The 16,822-nt window shown below is 46.2% G+C and overlaps 2 protein-coding genes across 3 annotated transcripts in view; one reads left to right on the forward strand and one right to left on the reverse strand.

The window, feature by feature from the left end:
- Positions 1-355: 355 nt before the first annotated feature.
- BBS12 (Bardet-Biedl syndrome 12) lies at positions 356-8,025 on the reverse strand. Of its 2 annotated transcripts, none has more exons than XM_075348912.1 (2): positions 7,863-8,025; positions 356-5,017 (listed from the first exon to the last, which is right to left on the reverse strand). In XM_075348912.1, exons 1-2 carry the CDS (start codon positions 7,863-7,865, stop codon positions 3,041-3,043), a joined length of 1,980 nt encoding a protein of 659 aa, XP_075205027.1. In that variant the 5' UTR covers positions 7,866-8,025; the 3' UTR covers positions 356-3,040. The 2 variants fall into 2 exon arrangements, with proteins under 2 accessions (XP_075205027.1, XP_075205035.1); XM_075348920.1 differs by having other exon boundaries at positions 7,932-8,008.
- A 252-nt stretch (positions 8,026-8,277) lies between these two features.
- The window catches only part of LOC142310984 (uncharacterized), a 44,976-nt gene continuing 36,431 nt past the window's right edge, over positions 8,278-16,822 (forward strand). The window contains exon 1 of the mRNA XM_075348932.1: positions 8,278-8,562. Coding sequence (XP_075205047.1) covers positions 8,560-8,562 — 3 coding nt within the window. The 5' untranslated portion in view covers positions 8,278-8,559. The remainder of the gene's footprint in view (positions 8,563-16,822) is intronic.

Below are 16,822 nucleotides of genomic sequence, written 5' to 3' on the forward strand. Positions count from 1 at the left end.
GTAATACATCATGGTAAAGCGCAGAGTTTCTTCAGATAATTATTCTTAAGCTGGGTTCACACATAGCGACAACGACGTCGCTGTTACGTCACCATTTTCTGTGACGCAACAGCAACCTTGTAAGTTGCTGTTATGATCGCTGCTTAGCTGTCAAACACAACGCAGCAGTGATCATAACGACACGCGTCGCTGTGCTACATGTGCAGAGAGCAGGGAGCCGCGCACACTACTTAGCGCTGGCTCCCTGCACTCCTAGCTACAGTACACATCGGGTTAATTACCCGATGTGTACTGCAGCTACATGTGCAGAGAGCAGGGAGCTGGCACTGGCAGCGTGAGAGCGGCAGACGCTGGTAACGAAGGTAAATATCGGGTAACCAGGAAAAGGTCTTCCCTTGGTTACCCGATGTTTACCGTGGTTACAGCTTACCGCAGCTGCCAGACGCCGGCTCCTGCTCCCTGCTCGCTTCATTTCGTCGCTCTGTCGCTGTCACACACAGCGATGTGTGCGTCACAGCGGGAGAGCGACGACCAAAAAATTAAGCTGGAAATTCAGCAACGAGTGGCAACCTCACAGCAGGGGCCGGGTCGTTGCTGGATGTCACACACAGCGACAGCGACGGGGCGTCGCTGCTACGTCACAGAAAATGGTGATGTAGCAGCGACGTCGTTGTCGCTGTGTGTGACATCACCTTTAGAGATGCCACAAGTTATCTGAAGAGGTCTTAAAAAGAGGAAAAATAACTTTAGTCTTCTGTAGTCCAATCTTTGTACTTCTTGCAAAGTTATTTTCTCTGATAAAGCCACACTATAATCTGCTTGGGACATCTGGAAGAATAGTTGTTTGGAGAGGTGAACTCTACCATGAGTTCTGTGTCATGCCAAAAGTAAAGCATCCTAAGATCATTCATGTGTGAAGTTGCTTTTCCTTGAAGACAGTGGGATCACAATGACATTAATAAAGAATGATATATAAACATCCTTTAAAAGAAACTTCTCTCCGAAACAATTGTGGACAAACAAAACATACAAATTGTGATAAACGCCAAGCACTGATTAGGCAGGAATGAGTTCTTTCATCAATTGTGACACTACACAGACGTTTTTTATTGTGGCCTGCAATGTTAAACATTATAATATATTGGCTTTATGACACAAAGTCTAGTCGAACATATAACCGATATAAATAAAAATAAACCTGTGAAATCTAGGGTGTCACCAAACATTTTTTGGATAAACATGACGGTAACAGGTAATTTTTAGGATCAAAAAAAGTTAATAAACCCAAGCGGGGCGGTAACTGGGGTACCCTCACGTACTGTATCCTCAACTGCTTCACTGTAAACTGTGAGGTCTCGCGGGTAGGGTCCTCTCTCCTCCTGTACCAGTCTGTGCCTGGAAATGTTCACGATTATTGCACTTGTCTATGTATGCTGCTTTTTACATGTAAAGCCGCCATGGAATAAATGGTGCTATAATAATAACTGGCAGAAAAATTTACTCACTAGAGAAGCATCTTGGATTTTGCAATTGATCACTCGTTCGCCACATTGTATGAATTCCTGCTCAGATTTGCTATACATTTATTAGTTATATATATATATATATATATATATGTATATATTTCAGCCTTTCTTATATATTTGTTCATTAATTCATATGGGATTTCCTGCTGCTTACTGCAGATATTAGTGACATCATCTTAGGAGGTTAATGTTTTTATATTGAATTTCCTGTTTGTATTACTCATGTTATGACCAAAAATGACGTGCGGTCGAAACGCGTCAACATCATTTCACTGCTTCCTATTTGATGCACAGGGAATTTTAACCCTAGAACGCATACCTGGGGCCTCGCAGGCCTGCTAGGTCACTTGTTTTCTATGGTAGATTTCTATGGTTGTGCGTGCTAGGGTTAATGAAGAGTAAAGGACAACCATGATTTTATCAGGACATCCACCAGTATTTTCTTTACTTTTTAACTGTACAAATTGAATCTAAACTACACATATTTGTCAATAAAAGTTTAAGAACTTTGGAAATGCTTATAATTGAAGTTCAGTAATCATAGAAACATCTGACTAAAAGTAATAAAGCAGCAAACTTTGTTAAAAGCAACATTTGTCAGTCTCAAAACTTTTAGCCATGACTGTACCGTGAAGAATAGTTTCTGCACAATGTCAACACACCCTGGAATCCAGTGACCCAAAGGGAGTGAAACTGGAGCTAAAGAGAGCTAAGATATTATAAGGCCATGATTTAAAAGATACACTCAAAAAATTAATTTAGAAACCTGAACCAGTTTTACAAAAGACAAGTTTGTAAAACCTCATCTAAGGCCTGGGCAGTGGCTTTCGTAAAAGGGAGAGGTCCCATAGCAAAAATCAAACTGCTCAAGGATTATGGTGCTGTATATCGATATTGAAATCAGAAGGGCTTGATGCTAGTTTAAACCTTTGTTCTCCATTGATGAACCTTGGGCTCTTCGTACCAGTAATGGCGTTTCATTGTACAGAGTCCTACATAGTTTCTTTGTACCTAATAGTAAAGAAAATGGGATGAACTAGAACAGGCCTCCTTCACTCCAAGGGAGTCGATAGCAGCTGCCTTGGTGTCCTTCTATAGCACATACACCCATGGACATGGGTACCTTGGAATATGCAATTAATGTTTTTACATTATATGGTCACGTATTATTTTTACTACCTGGTAAACCCCATTTGAAGTTTTAGAATGGCTTTCACAGTCAACAGATTGTTAGCGGACTATAAAAATATTTTTTTGATGGCAACTTATCTCACGAGAATTATTGACTTTTCAGCATATCAAATATTTGGCTAAATTTTATGTTTATTTTTTTTTCAACTGACGAACTCATCAGTTTGTAGAACAAGTCAATTGATAAGTTGTGCAAATATTTTTAGCTGACGCTGTTCTTTAGGTTTGTAAGATGATGACAATTATTCAATTTGTATAATAATCTTAAACCAGCATACACTATTGTATGTCACCAAGGTCTAGTCAGAAAATTCACTTATATATTAGAGAAATTGATAATCACCACTTACAAACTGTCCCGTAGTTACCCGTTTTTGTGTAGTGGAACCTGTAATAATCTCTGCATCTGACTGAAGCACAATGTGAACGAGATGCAGAGCACTGCGCCAAGCCTCCACCTTTGGAAGAACATTGTCATACACCGGGACCTGTGTATATTCAGCGGAAAATTCTATTTCATTCTTTAAAACATTTCTCAAGTACTCATTAATCACATATGATGAAGGAGAAGAGCAAGTACTAATGTTTCTGAGTTCCTTCTGTATAATAGTCGTAGCTTCTAATTCGGAAGAATATTCACCCATGTTAAAAAGAAGAGTAGAAAGATATTTGATCCAGCCCTTGGCAAGGCATTTATAGACAAAGGATTGGTAATAGACAACAGAGGTGGACAACCATGATGAGGTACAGGACAGCGATCCTCTATTGGCGGAGCTAACAGGTTCAAGTGTTTCCTCAAGTTTTTGGAGATGATCAAGGCAGAATAATTCAACTGCACCACCTCCAGGAAACACTTTTTTATCTAGAAGTGCATTGTATAGTTTAGAGGAACAAGTCCAAAACTGATCTTCCATAATCTGTATTTTGGGCAATAGCCTGCAGCTTAGCACAACAGTGACTAGATTAATATCATGTGCGTAGATATTCACAGCAATCAATTGGTTTGGTTCTGAGCTCCACTGCGGACATATTTTGGCGTACACCTCACAGCCTATGCTATGGTTACTTACCTGTTTGAGATAGGTCACTGGTTCTGCGCCTATGCAGTCACTAAATGCCTGAAGAACGTTTGGCTTTACATGAGTAATAATAAGAATATCCCTGTGAATACATTGCATTGCAAGCTGCGGACAGGCATCTCCCCCCACTAAAACTACATTTATATTGGCTTGGACGATTTTATGATATGCAGTACTTATCCATGACTCTTCACATGAACTGATATTATCACCATATTTAGACACCAATTTGAGATTTCTTGCTCTATTAAAGCCAAGATGTCTGTACTTTTCTGTTAGTTCTCCATCCAAAAGAAGTACTCTTATAGGTTTGCCCTCAAACTTTTGAACAATGGTAGCATACTCTGGTCTTACTAAAGTCACATATCCAAAAGTAGCACTTGAGTTTAATTCTGATTGACTTCTTAATAAGCAAATATTTACATAGGCGGCCTGGAAGAGATCTTTGGTCACAGAAATTTGATGAGTGTTTTCAAGTAGAAGAGTAGCAGCCTTCTCCACAAGTTCCATAGCCTCCCAATTCCCATGACTCAAAGACTTTGTTAGATCTTCTAAACTATGGTAACTGATTGGTGGAGTATCCTGAAAACTGCATATTTTTGGGATTGAGAAGTGTCTACTATGAGACAGTTTGCTCATCTGCCTTATTTTACTATTTATGGATGGAATAATTTCTACATGCTTTACTGTTTTAGGAAGGTGCCCTAAACATTTAAGATCAGAGATTCCACCTCGAGTAGCGATGCAATGATTTTCATGATTGGTGCTTCTTCCTCCCGCTACAGATGTGCTATCACTTGAGGTCGGTTTTGTAGTAAGTACATTATGAAGAGGTATGTGTAAAGCTTCAAGGCTTTCAATACAAGAATTCAGTCCTTCTAACATTACTGAGACAATCAATGAAACGGGAATTCCATGGTGAAGACATTCAAGAACAGCTTTGCTCCATACTCCAACAAGGAAAAATAGAGTTGTTGTACCCGTTTTATAAGCTTTGTGATGGGCTTGAATAGTTTCATTAAGGAGTTGACCAACTGCACTGGATAAATCAAGACTTTCCAGAAGTCTAAATGCTGAGCAAGTCAAAGAGCTTTCCTGAGTATTCGGATCGTAAATAAACTTGTATGATTTCTGTGGTCCCAAGAAGGTCTTCACTGAAGATGACAAGTTACATAATTCAATCAATCCCAAGTGTCCTCCTAATTTCATAGTCATGATGGCCTAAGGTTAAAAAGAATCAATTTATTCAGGTGGTCAAAACTACCTGTAAGGCTACATGCACACAGTACATCTTTTACTGCGATTTTGGTGCGTTTTTTTGTGAAGTTTGTGGTCACAAAAGATGCACCCAAATGCATGCATTTCCTTCCCCCAGCAAAGTCTATGAGATTTCTATTTTGCTGTCCACACAGTGCATCTTTTTTGGCTGTGTTTTGAAGATGCAGCATGTCACTTCTTTATACGTTTTGTTCCTTTGTTTCAGAGGACTGGCAGATCAATCTCCCCTCTGACTTAGGGTCGGCGGGGGATTGATCCCTGGTATCTGGCCAGATGTGGGCCACATATAAGTCTATGGGAACCAGCATCCGATGCAAAGGGGTAGGAGCAAGCGCTTTATACTTACCGATTCACCAGGGTGGCTGTCACACTGCTCCTGCTCATTCTAGTGATGTGTCGGTCCTGAATGATCCCTTTAAGGTATATCTCTTTTTTCTAAACGTTTCCAATTTATATACCAGGAGATCCCAATGGGTGGTGCCCTTCTCCCATTGATAATTGGTCTCCAATGATTTGACACAAAGATCCGGCTCCCTACTGTGACTGAAAGGAGCCGGATCCCCAGTGAGAGCCACTAAAGTCTCTTATCGTCTCTAACTGTGTGTAAACTTTTGGTGTTTGGTGGGTGAAACCCCGCCCATTTGAACAAAACACCACCCACTTAGCAAATTAATTGGCTCGTTGTGACTGGGCGGGGTTTAGCCGTGGGTGGCCGTGGTTTCAGCGGCGTTAACACAAGCTTAAATATGTGTTTACCTGCGGTGAACACATATTTAATAGGGAGCCAGGAACGAGCCAAAAGAGCCGGCTCTTTTTGGTGAGCAGAGCCATGGGAACCGGATCACCAAAAGGAGACGGACTGCCCATCACTAGCTCATTCACTTCCCAGGCTACTCATTACCTCCATTGAATATGCACTACTTCCCCCGCCCACCGGCATCTGCGATTGGTTATAGTCTGACGAGCCCCCACACTGAGTGACAGCGTGTCTGACACTTCCAATCACAGATGCCTGTGCGGGTCTATATTGTACATTAAAATAAATAAATTAAAAAAAATTGGCATAGGATCCCCCAATATTATAATACCCAGCACATATAAAGCCCAACAGCTGGGGGTTGGTATTCTCAGGATGGGGAAACCCATGGGTATTGGGCGCTCCCCTGCCTAAAAATATCAACCTGCAGCTGTCCGGAATTGCCACATCCATTAGATGTGACAGTTGCGGCACTTTACGACTGCCCTGGTGTGGTGGCAAATCTATGTTGTTTATTATCCTATCATATTTTGTTTCTCCTTTAAAAAACACATTACCATAACTCGGCAAAACCTTGTGCGTTTTTTGGGCCATAAGCTGCGTTTTCTGTGACCAAAGGAAAAAAGATGCACTTGGAAAAAGATGCAGCGTGCGCATATAGCCTAAAGGGGGCTTTACACGCTACGACATTCCTAATGCGAACTCGTAGGGGTCACAGAATTGGTGACGCACATCCGGCCGCATTAGCGATGCAGTTGCGTGTGACACCTATGAGCGATTTTGCATCGTCGCAAAATCGCTCAATGGTGACATGGGGGTCCATTCTCAAATATCGTTACTGCAGCAGTAACGAGGTTGTTCCTTGTTCCTGCGGCAGCACACATCGCTCCGTGTGACGCCGCAGGAACGAGGAACATCTCCTTACCTGCCTCCCGACCGCAATGCAGAAGGAAGGAGGTGGGCAGGATGTTACATCCCGCTCATCTCCGCCCCTCCACTTCTATTGGGCGGCGGTTCAGTGACGCAGCTGTTACGTCGCTGTGACGCTTAACGAACCACCCCCTTAGAAAGGAGGCATTCGCCGGTCACAGCGACGTCACAGGACAGGTAAGTAGTGTGACGGGTCTGGGCGATGTTGTGCGGCACGGGCAGTGATTTGCCCATGTCGCACAACAGATGGGGGCGGGTACCAGGGCTGTGGAGTCGGTAAGCCAAACCTTCGACTCCGACTCCGACTCCTCAAATTCTCTTGCACCGACTCCGACTCCGGCTCCGACTCCGACTCCGGCTCCGACTCCTACATATATTGCTTATAGTTAGGTGAAAAATTTATTGTAGTACATGAATATGTGTATGTGAACATCAGACATTTAATAATTTTTATGATACAATAATCAAGATATTTGGATAGAACATAAAATATATTTATTGGAATATAACTTTAGAACACAAAAAACTGTAATAAATTGTAAATATGTAATACACTATGTAATATACAGTAGATTACATATATATCTTGTGTGTGTATATACACTGTGTGTATATATATATATATATATATATATATATATATATATATATATATTACATATTTACAATTTATTAGTTTTTTGTGTTCTAAAGTTGTATTCCAATAAATATTTTATGTTCTATCCAAATATCTTGATTATTGTATCATAAAAACAATTAAATGTCTGATGTTCACATTGTACTACAATAAATGTTTCACTTAAATATAAGCATTATACTAAATGTTATTATTTAGTAAAATATTCAGCACACTCTGCATTGCACTCCTGTCCCCAATTTATTATATATTTTAGGAGTCGGAGTCGGTGCATTTTATACCGACTCCGACTCCACCAAAATGAGCTCCGACTCCGACTCCACGACTCCGACTCCACAGCCCTGGCGGGTACCCACGCTAGCAATATCGGTACCGATATCGCAGCGTGTAAAGCGGCCTTTAGCCCACAGCACTTCCATGAATATGGCCCAGCTCTATCGACAAACCAGTCACTACGGTATTACCATGGAGGAATAGCACTGACAGGACACCGCCTCCCCGGCCCTGCAGGGGCCTATGCTCAGCACTCCCACCTGTCACCAATGCGGCGGATACCGCCCGGTGCTGCCGCCTCTAGCATCGCTCATTTAGTTGTCATAGAAACCACTGCTCGGGGTTTACTTCCGGCGTCAAGACTCTCAGAATTGCATGTCGCTGATTGGTTATCTCTTCGCCTCTTTTCATTGGTGCATCGGAAGTGATTGTAGTTGTCCCGCCCACCTATATGTGTCCAATTAGAATTTTACCTCGTGCCTCATATCATTACGCATGTGCACAGGTACCCGTTGCCCCTAGTAAAGGAGACGCGGAGCTCTTATAATCGCGCCTGCGCATGTTATGCTTAACAAAACGCTGAGAGAACCCGTCCACAATGACAAATCAGCATAGGAGGGTAGCCCCGCCTTATAATAGCAACGAAAAGGGTGCGGGGCTGGGTTTATGGATGGGATCAGCGGCGCAATGGCAGGCGGGGTGTTGTCATGGAAACGTTGTAACTATCGTCTGTGGAGCCAACGTAGTGTCGGAATGGCGGGCATACTGACTGCTGTAGGCGGGATCTCCCAGCCATAAACCCAGGGGCAGGGCGGCTCCGGGGACGCTGCCGTTACCCAGTAACAGACGCGCTGTGAGGAGGACGGAGGCTGCAGTCTGCTGCCCGGGATGGTACGTAGTGCTGGAGCCGCGGATGGAGGAGCCTCATCCTATACGGTGCAGCATATACAGCCGGTGCATTCACCCCGGCCTCACCCGCACCTCTGCTGCTGTATGAGAGGCTGTAAAGGGTTAACCAGGTGTATTGGGCCAAATAGTGCTCCTGTAGAGAGGAGGGGAGGGGGTGCACACCTGTATATAGGGAAGATATAGGGGGTAGTGCTCCTACAGAGAGGAGGGGGTGCACATCTGTATATAGGGAAGATATAGGGGGTAGTGCTCCTACAGAGAGGAGGGGGTGCACATCTGTATATAGCGGAGACATAGGGGGTAGTGCTCCTACAGAGAGGAGGGGGTGCACATCTGTATATAGCGGAGACATAGGGGGTAGTGCTCCTATAGAGAGGAGGGGGTGCACACCTGTGTATAGGGAAGATATAGGGGGTAGTGCTCCTATAGAGAGGAGGGGGTGCACATCTGTATATAGCGGAGACATAGAGGGTAGTGCTCCTACAGAGAGGAGGGGGTGCACACCTGTATATAGCGGAGACATAGAGGGTAGTGCTCCTATAGAGAGGAGGGGGTGCACACCTGTGTATAGGGAAGATATAGGGGGTAGTGCTCCTATAGAGAGGAGGGGGTGCACATCTGTATATAGCGGAGACATAGAGGGTAGTGCTCCTACAGAGAGGAGGGGGTGCACATCTGTATATAGGGAAGATATAGGGGGTAGTGCTCCTACAGAGAGGAGGGGAGGGGGTGCACACCTGTATATAGCGGAGACATAGAGGGTAGTGCTCCTATAGAGAGGAGGGGAGGGGGTGCACACCTGTATATAGCTGAGACATAGGGGGTAGTGCTCCTATAGAGAGGAGGGGAGGGGGTGCACACCTGTATATAGCGGAGACATAGGGGGTAGTGCTCCTATAGAGAGGGGAGGTGAACACCTGTATATAGCGGAGACATAGGGGGTAGTGCTCCTATAGAGAGGAGGGGAGGGGGTGCACACCTGTATATAGCGGAGACATAGGGGGAGTGCTCCTATGGAGGGGAGGGGGTGCACACCTGTATATAGCGGAGACATAGGGGGTAGTGCTCCTATAGAGAGGGGAGGTGAACACCTGTATATAGCGGAGACATAGGGGGTAGTGCTCCTATAGAGAGGAGGGGAGGGGGTGCACACCTGTATATAGCGGAGACATAGGGGAGTGCTCCGATAGAGAGGAGGGGGTGCACACCTGTATATAGCGGAGACATAGGGGGAGTGCTCCTATAGAGGGGAGGGGGTGCACACCTGTATATAGCAGAGACATGGGGGAGTGCTCCGATAGAGAGGAGGGGGTGCACACCTGTATATAGCGGATACATGGGGGGGGAGTGCTCCTATAGAGGGGAAGGGGTGCACGCCTGTATATAGCAGAGACATAGAGGGTAGTGCTCCTATAGAGAGGAGGGGAGGGGGTGAACACCTGTATATAGGGGAGACATAGGGGGTAGTGCTCCTATAGAGAGGGGAGGTGAACACCTGTATATAGCGGAGACATAGGGGGTAGTGCGCCTATAGAGAGGGGAGGTGAACACCTGTATGTAGGGGAGACATAGAGGGTAGTGCTCCTATAGAGAGGAGGGGAGGGGGTGGACACCTGTATATAGCAGAGACAGAGGGTAGTGCTCCTATAGAGAGGAGGGGAGGGAGTGCACACCTGTATATAGGGGAGACATAGGGAGCAGTACTCCTATAGAGAGGAGGGGAGGGGTGCACACCTGTATATAGGGGAGACATAGAGGGTAGTGCTCCTATAGAGAGGAGGGGAGGGGTGCACACCTGTATATAGGGGAGACATAGAGGGTAGTGCTCCTATAGAGGGGAGGGGGTGCACACCTGTACATAGCGGAGACATGTGGGTAGTGCTCCTATAGAGAGGAGGGGGGTGCACACCTGTATATAGCGGAGACATAGGGAGCAGTGCTCCTATAGAGGGGAGGAGGAAGGGGTGCACACCTGTGTATAGCAGGGACATAGGGGAGGGGGTGCACACCTGTATATAGAGGAGACATAGAGGGTAGTGCTCCTATAGAGGGGAGGGGGTGCACACCTGTATATAGGGGAGACATAAAGGGTAGTGCTCCTATAGAGAGGAGGGGAGGGGTGCACACCTCTATATAGGGGAGACATAAAGGGTAGTGCTCCTATAGAGAGGGGGGGAGGGGTGAACACCTGTATATAGCGGAGACATAGGAGGTACTGCTCCTATAGCGAGGAAGGGGCAGGTCTGCATAGGGACCTACGGGGTGGTCCATAACTATATAGCGGGAGACATAGGGAGTAATGCGTCTATAGAGAGGAGGGGGACAGGTATGCACAGGGGCCTACGAGGGAGTCCACGCCTGTGTTTTGTGGAGACATGGATGGTAGTGCACCTATAAAGGGGGTGGGCAGCTTTGCACAGGGGCCTACTGGGAGTTCACACCTGTATATAATAGAGACATAGGGGGTAGTGCTCTTATAGGGAGGGAGATGCACAGGGGCTTGCAGGGGAGTCCACACCTGTATATAGCGGAGACATAGCCTGTAGTACGCCTATAGAGAGGGGGGGAGGGGGGTGAACACCTGTATACAGCAGAGACAGAGAGCACTGCTCCTATAGAGGGGACTGTGGCCTAAGGGGGGAGTCCAAACCTGTATATAGCTGTCACATAGCAAGTAGTGCTCCTCTAGAGAGGAAGGGGGGCAGGTCTACATAAGGGCCTAAGGGAGAGTCCACACCTGTATATAACGGGGACATAAGGGGTACTCCTGCACATCACACACGTCTCCTCTTGCAGTTCATCACTTCTCTCAGCCTCCTATATACAGCCCCCTCCTGCAGTACTTTACTCCTCTCAGCCTCCTATATACAGCCCCCTCCTGTAGTACATTATTCCTCTCATTCTCCTATATACAGCCCCCTCCTGCAGTACATTACTCCTCTCCTATATACAGCCCCCTCCTGCAGTACATTACTCCTCTCCTATATACAGCCCCCTCCTGCAGTATATTACTCCTCTCCTCCTATATACGTCCCCCTCTGCAGTACATTACTCCTCTCCTCCTATATACGTCCCCCTCTGCAGTACATTACTCCTCTCCTCCTATATACAGCCCCCTCCTGCAGTATATTACTCCTCTCCTCCTATATACAGCCCCCTCCTGCAGTATATTACTCCTCTCCTCCTATATACAGCCCCCTCCTGCAGTATATTACTCCTCTCCTCCTATATACAGCCCCCTCCTGCAGTATATTACTCCTCTCCTCCTATATACAGCCCCCTCCTGCAGTATATTACTCCTCTCCTCCTATATACGTCCCCCTCTGCAGTACATTACTCCTCTCCTCCTATATACGTCCCCCTCTGCAGTACATTACTCCTCTCCTCCTATATACGTCCCCCTCCTGCAGTATATTACTCCTCTCCTCCTATATACAGCCCCCTCCTGCAGTACATTACTCCTCTCCTCCTATATACAGCCCCCTCCTGCAGTATATTACTCCTCTCCTCCTATATACAGCCCCCTCCTGCAGTATATTACTCCTCTCCTCCTATATACAGCCCCCTCCTGCAGTATATTACTCCTCTCCTCCTATATACAGCCCCCTCCTGCAGTATATTACTCCTCTCCTCCTATATACAGCCCCCTCCTGCAGTATATTACTCCTCTCCTCCTATATACAGCCCCCTCCTGCAGTATATTACTCCTCTCCTCCTATATACAGCCCCCTCCTGCAGTATATTACTCCTCTCCTCCTATATACAGCCCCCTCCTGCAGTATATTACTCCTCTCCTCCTATATACAGCCCCCTCCTGCAGTATATTACTCCTCTCCTCCTATATACAGCCCCCTCCTGCAGTATATTACTCCTCTCCTCCTATATACAGCCCCCTCCTGCAGTATATTACTCCTCTCCTCCTATATACAGCCCCCTCCTGCAGTATATTACTCCTCTCCTCCTATATACAGCCCCCTCCTGCAGTATATTACTCCTCTCCTCCTATATACAGCCCCCTCCTGCAGTATATTACTCCTCTCCTCCTATATACAGCCCCCTCCTGCAGTATATTACTCCTCTCCTCCTATATACAGCCCCCTCCTGCAGTATATTACTCCTCTCCTCCTATATACAGCCCCCTCCTGCAGTATATTACTCCTCTCCTCCTATATACAGCCCCCTCCTGCAGTATATTACTCCTCTCCTCCTATATACAGCCCCCTCCTGCAGTATATTACTCCTCTCCTCCTATATACAGCCCCCTCCTGCAGTATATTACTCCTCTCCTCCTATATACAGCCCCCTCCTGCAGTATATTACTCCTCTCCTCCTATATACAGCCCCCTCCTGCAGTATATTACTCCTCTCCTCCTATATACAGCCCCCTCCTGCAGTATATTACTCCTCTCCTCCTATATACAGCCCCCTCCTGCAGTATATTACTCCTCTCCTCCTATATACAGCCCCCTCCTGCAGTATATTACTCCTCTCCTCCTATATACAGCCCCCTCCTGCAGTATATTACTCCTCTCCTCCTATATACAGCCCCCTCCTGCAGTATATTACTCCTCTCCTCCTATATACAGCCCCCTCCTGCAGTACATTACTCCTCTCCTCCTATATACAGCCCCCTCCTGCAGTACATTACTCCTCTCCTCCTATATACAGCCCCCTCCTGCAGTACATTACTCCTCTCCTCCTATATACAGCCCCCTCCTGCAGTACATTACTCCTCTCCTCCTATATACAGCCCCCTCCTGCAGTACATTACTCCTCTCCTCCTATATACAGCCCCCTCCTGCAGTACATTACTCCTCTCCTCCTATATACAGCCCCCTCCTGCAGTACATTACTCCTCTCCTCCTATATACAGCCCCCTCCTGCAGTACATTACTCCTCTCCTCCTATATACAGCCCCCTCCTGCAGTACATTACTCCTCTCCTCCTATATACAGCCCCCTCCTGCAGTACATTACTCCTCTCCTCCTATATACAGCCCCCTCCTGCAGTACATTACTCCTCTCCTCCTATATACAGCCCCCTCCTGCAGTACATTACTCCTCTCCTCCTATATACAGCCCCCTCCTGCAGTACATTACTCCTCTCCTCCTATATACAGCCCCCTCCTGCAGTACATTACTCCTCTCCTCCTATATACAGCCCCCTCCTGCAGTACATTACTCCTCTCCTCCTATATACAGCCCCCTCCTGCAGTACATTACTCCTCTCCTCCTATATACAGCCCCCTCCTGCAGTACATTACTCCTCTCCTCCTATATACAGCCCCCTCCTGCAGTACATTACTCCTCTCCTCCTATATACAGCCCCCTCCTGCAGTACATTACTCCTCTCCTCCTATATACAGCCCCCTCCTGCAGTACATTACTCCTCTCCTCCTATATACAGCCCCCTCCTGCAGTACATTACTCCTCTCCTCCTATATACAGCCCCCTCCTGCAGTACATTACTCCTCTCCTCCTATATACAGCCCCCTCCTGCAGTACATTACTCCTCTCCTCCTATATACAGCCCCCTCCTGCAGTACATTACTCCTCTCCTCCTATATACAGCCCCCTCCTGCAGTACATTACTCCTCTCCTCCTATATACAGCCCCCTCCTGCAGTACATTACTCCTCTCCTCCTATATACAGCCCCCTCCTGCAGTACATTACTCCTCTCCTCCTATATACAGCCCCCTCCTGCAGTACATTACTCCTCTCCTCCTATATACAGCCCCCTCCTGCAGTACATTACTCCTCTCCTCCTATATACAGCCCCCTCCTGCAGTACATTACTCCTCTCCTCCTATATACAGCCCCCTCCTGCAGTACATTACTCCTCTCCTCCTATATACAGCCCCCTCCTGCAGTACATTACTCCTCTCCTCCTATATACAGCCCCCTCCTGCAGTACATTACTCCTCTCCTCCTATATACGTCCCCCTCCTGCAGTACATTACTCCTCTCCTCCTATATACGTCCCCCTCCTGCAGTACATTACTCCTCTCCTCCTATATACGTCCCCCTCCTGCAGTAGATTACTCCTCTCATTCTCCTATATACAGCCACCTCATACAGAACATCACTCCTGTCATCCTCTGTTTGTACAGCCTCATCCTGCAGTACATTACTTCTGTATATACAGCGCTCTCCTACAGTACGTCACGCCTCCCATCCCTTTAGCACAGCCTCATCCTGCAGAACATTACTCCGGTTATCCTCTGTATGAACAGCCCCCTCCTGCAGTACATCACTCCTTTCATCCTCTGTATACAGTGTGCCCACCCATATCCTGTCCACCGCCATTAACTTGACAACGGCGGCAGCTATAGGCATAGAAGTGGTGTCTAGGTATAGTAAAGTATCCATGTGCTACACAATGAAACCACCTATAGCGCCACCTGGTGGAAAATAACGGAGTTAGCATTTTTATCTCGAAAATGGAAAGAGATAGAGAAAAAAAAGTGAATTAAAAAATTGTAGGGCATCACCTACACCTAATTTCAATACGAATTGACACCTTGAATGCAGAAATGCTATGATATGAAACCCATAACCCCCCCCCCCCCACCCCCACAAAAACATTGAATGCTGGTCACGCATATGGCGCTCATTTAACTTTGATGCCTAAAGTGGCCACCGTCAGCTGCAATGCACATCTGGACTCTGGACAGTATTCTGTATCTTGCTGCACGTTGTGCAATATGGCAGGTGACACGTTTGCACAAGCATCTGTGATACGTCGTTGTAGGTCCTGCAATGTTGGTGGAGGGGTCGCATACACCTGCTGTTTGATGTGACCTCACAGAAAGAAGTCCAATGGGGTCAGGTCAGGTGAGCGTGGAGGCCACTCCACACAGCCACCATACCCAATGACTTGTAGGAAGGTGTCCATGAAGTATCGCTTCACGTCCGCAGCCTTGTGAGTTTTACACATTCTAATCATAGCATTTCTGAATGCAAGGTGTCGATTTGTATTAAATTGATGATGCCGCACAACTTTGTAATTCACTTTTTTTTCTCTATCGCATTCCGTTTTCGAGATAAAAATGCTAACTCCGTTGTTTTCCACCAGGTGGCGCTATAGGTGGTTTCATTGCGTAGCGCATGGCTACTTTACTATACCTAGACACCACTTCTATGCCTATAGCTGCCGCCGTTCTCAAGTAAATGGCGGTGGACAGGATATGGATGAACACACTGTATACAGATCCCTCCTACAGTACGTCACACCTCTCCTCCCCTTAGCACACCCTCATCCTGCAGTATATCGCTCCTCTTTGCATACACCTGTACTGCTGCGTGCTCTGCACAGTAATGGAGGCTCCGCCCCTTCCAGTGACAGACCTGTGAAGCTGTAAGTCTGTGTCGCTCCACAGCAAACATTGTTATAATTGCATTGTCGTTCTGTACTCTGCTTCTTCCCTGCCATTTGCTGGTCAACCGCAGGCATTCTGCCTAGTCACGGAGGAGACAATGTATAGAAACTAAGCTCTACGCAGGCTCCTCACTGAATTTTAACTTCGTAGTTGCCACCAATATGTCTTTTTACTGACCTGAGATACAGTATAAGATAATAGCATCATCCCCTTGCTGCATCAGCCATGATCGGTATTGACAGACCACGGCCATTTTATAGCCTATATGCAGCGTCACCTGAATGGTCAATAGAGTATGGGGGGTGACCTTGTTATTAACACCATGAAATTGCGGTTGTGTGATCCTGATGGTTGCCCTGGCAATCCAAGATGGAGTAATGGCCTTAGTCTGACAGCTCTAGTCGCCTGCAACATTTTTGTAGTAAAAATATGTTTCAGTCCTGTCATTAAACGGTGCGTTAATTCCTGAAAAGCATCTGAGGGGTCAACAATCTGCCTGACAGCTGTTTTGATTTATGTTGAGGGGGCCTGTTTTTAAAATGGTATCACTTTTAGGGATTTTCCAATATATAGGCCCCCTAAAGTCACTCCAAAGATTTCTAAAATCCTTGCAAAACAGAAACTAAAGACGTGATGAATGGTGCTGGCCTAAGGGACACATAAGGTAAATTATACATTTAATCCGGATTATTACCACATAAAGTGACACATCAGATTTAAAAAAAAAAAAAAAAATTGGCTTGGTCATTAAAGGGGTTAAAGAGAACTTGATTAGGGCAATTCAGCAGCTGATTGGCTGAATTGGGAAGAAACAATTGAATCCCAACCCTGGCTTTCTGTGTCCTTAGGACACAAATACAGGT

This window comes from Anomaloglossus baeobatrachus, chromosome 1 (assembly GCF_048569485.1).
Source record: "Anomaloglossus baeobatrachus isolate aAnoBae1 chromosome 1, aAnoBae1.hap1, whole genome shotgun sequence".
Taxonomy (NCBI): Eukaryota; Metazoa; Chordata; class Amphibia; order Anura; family Aromobatidae; genus Anomaloglossus; species Anomaloglossus baeobatrachus.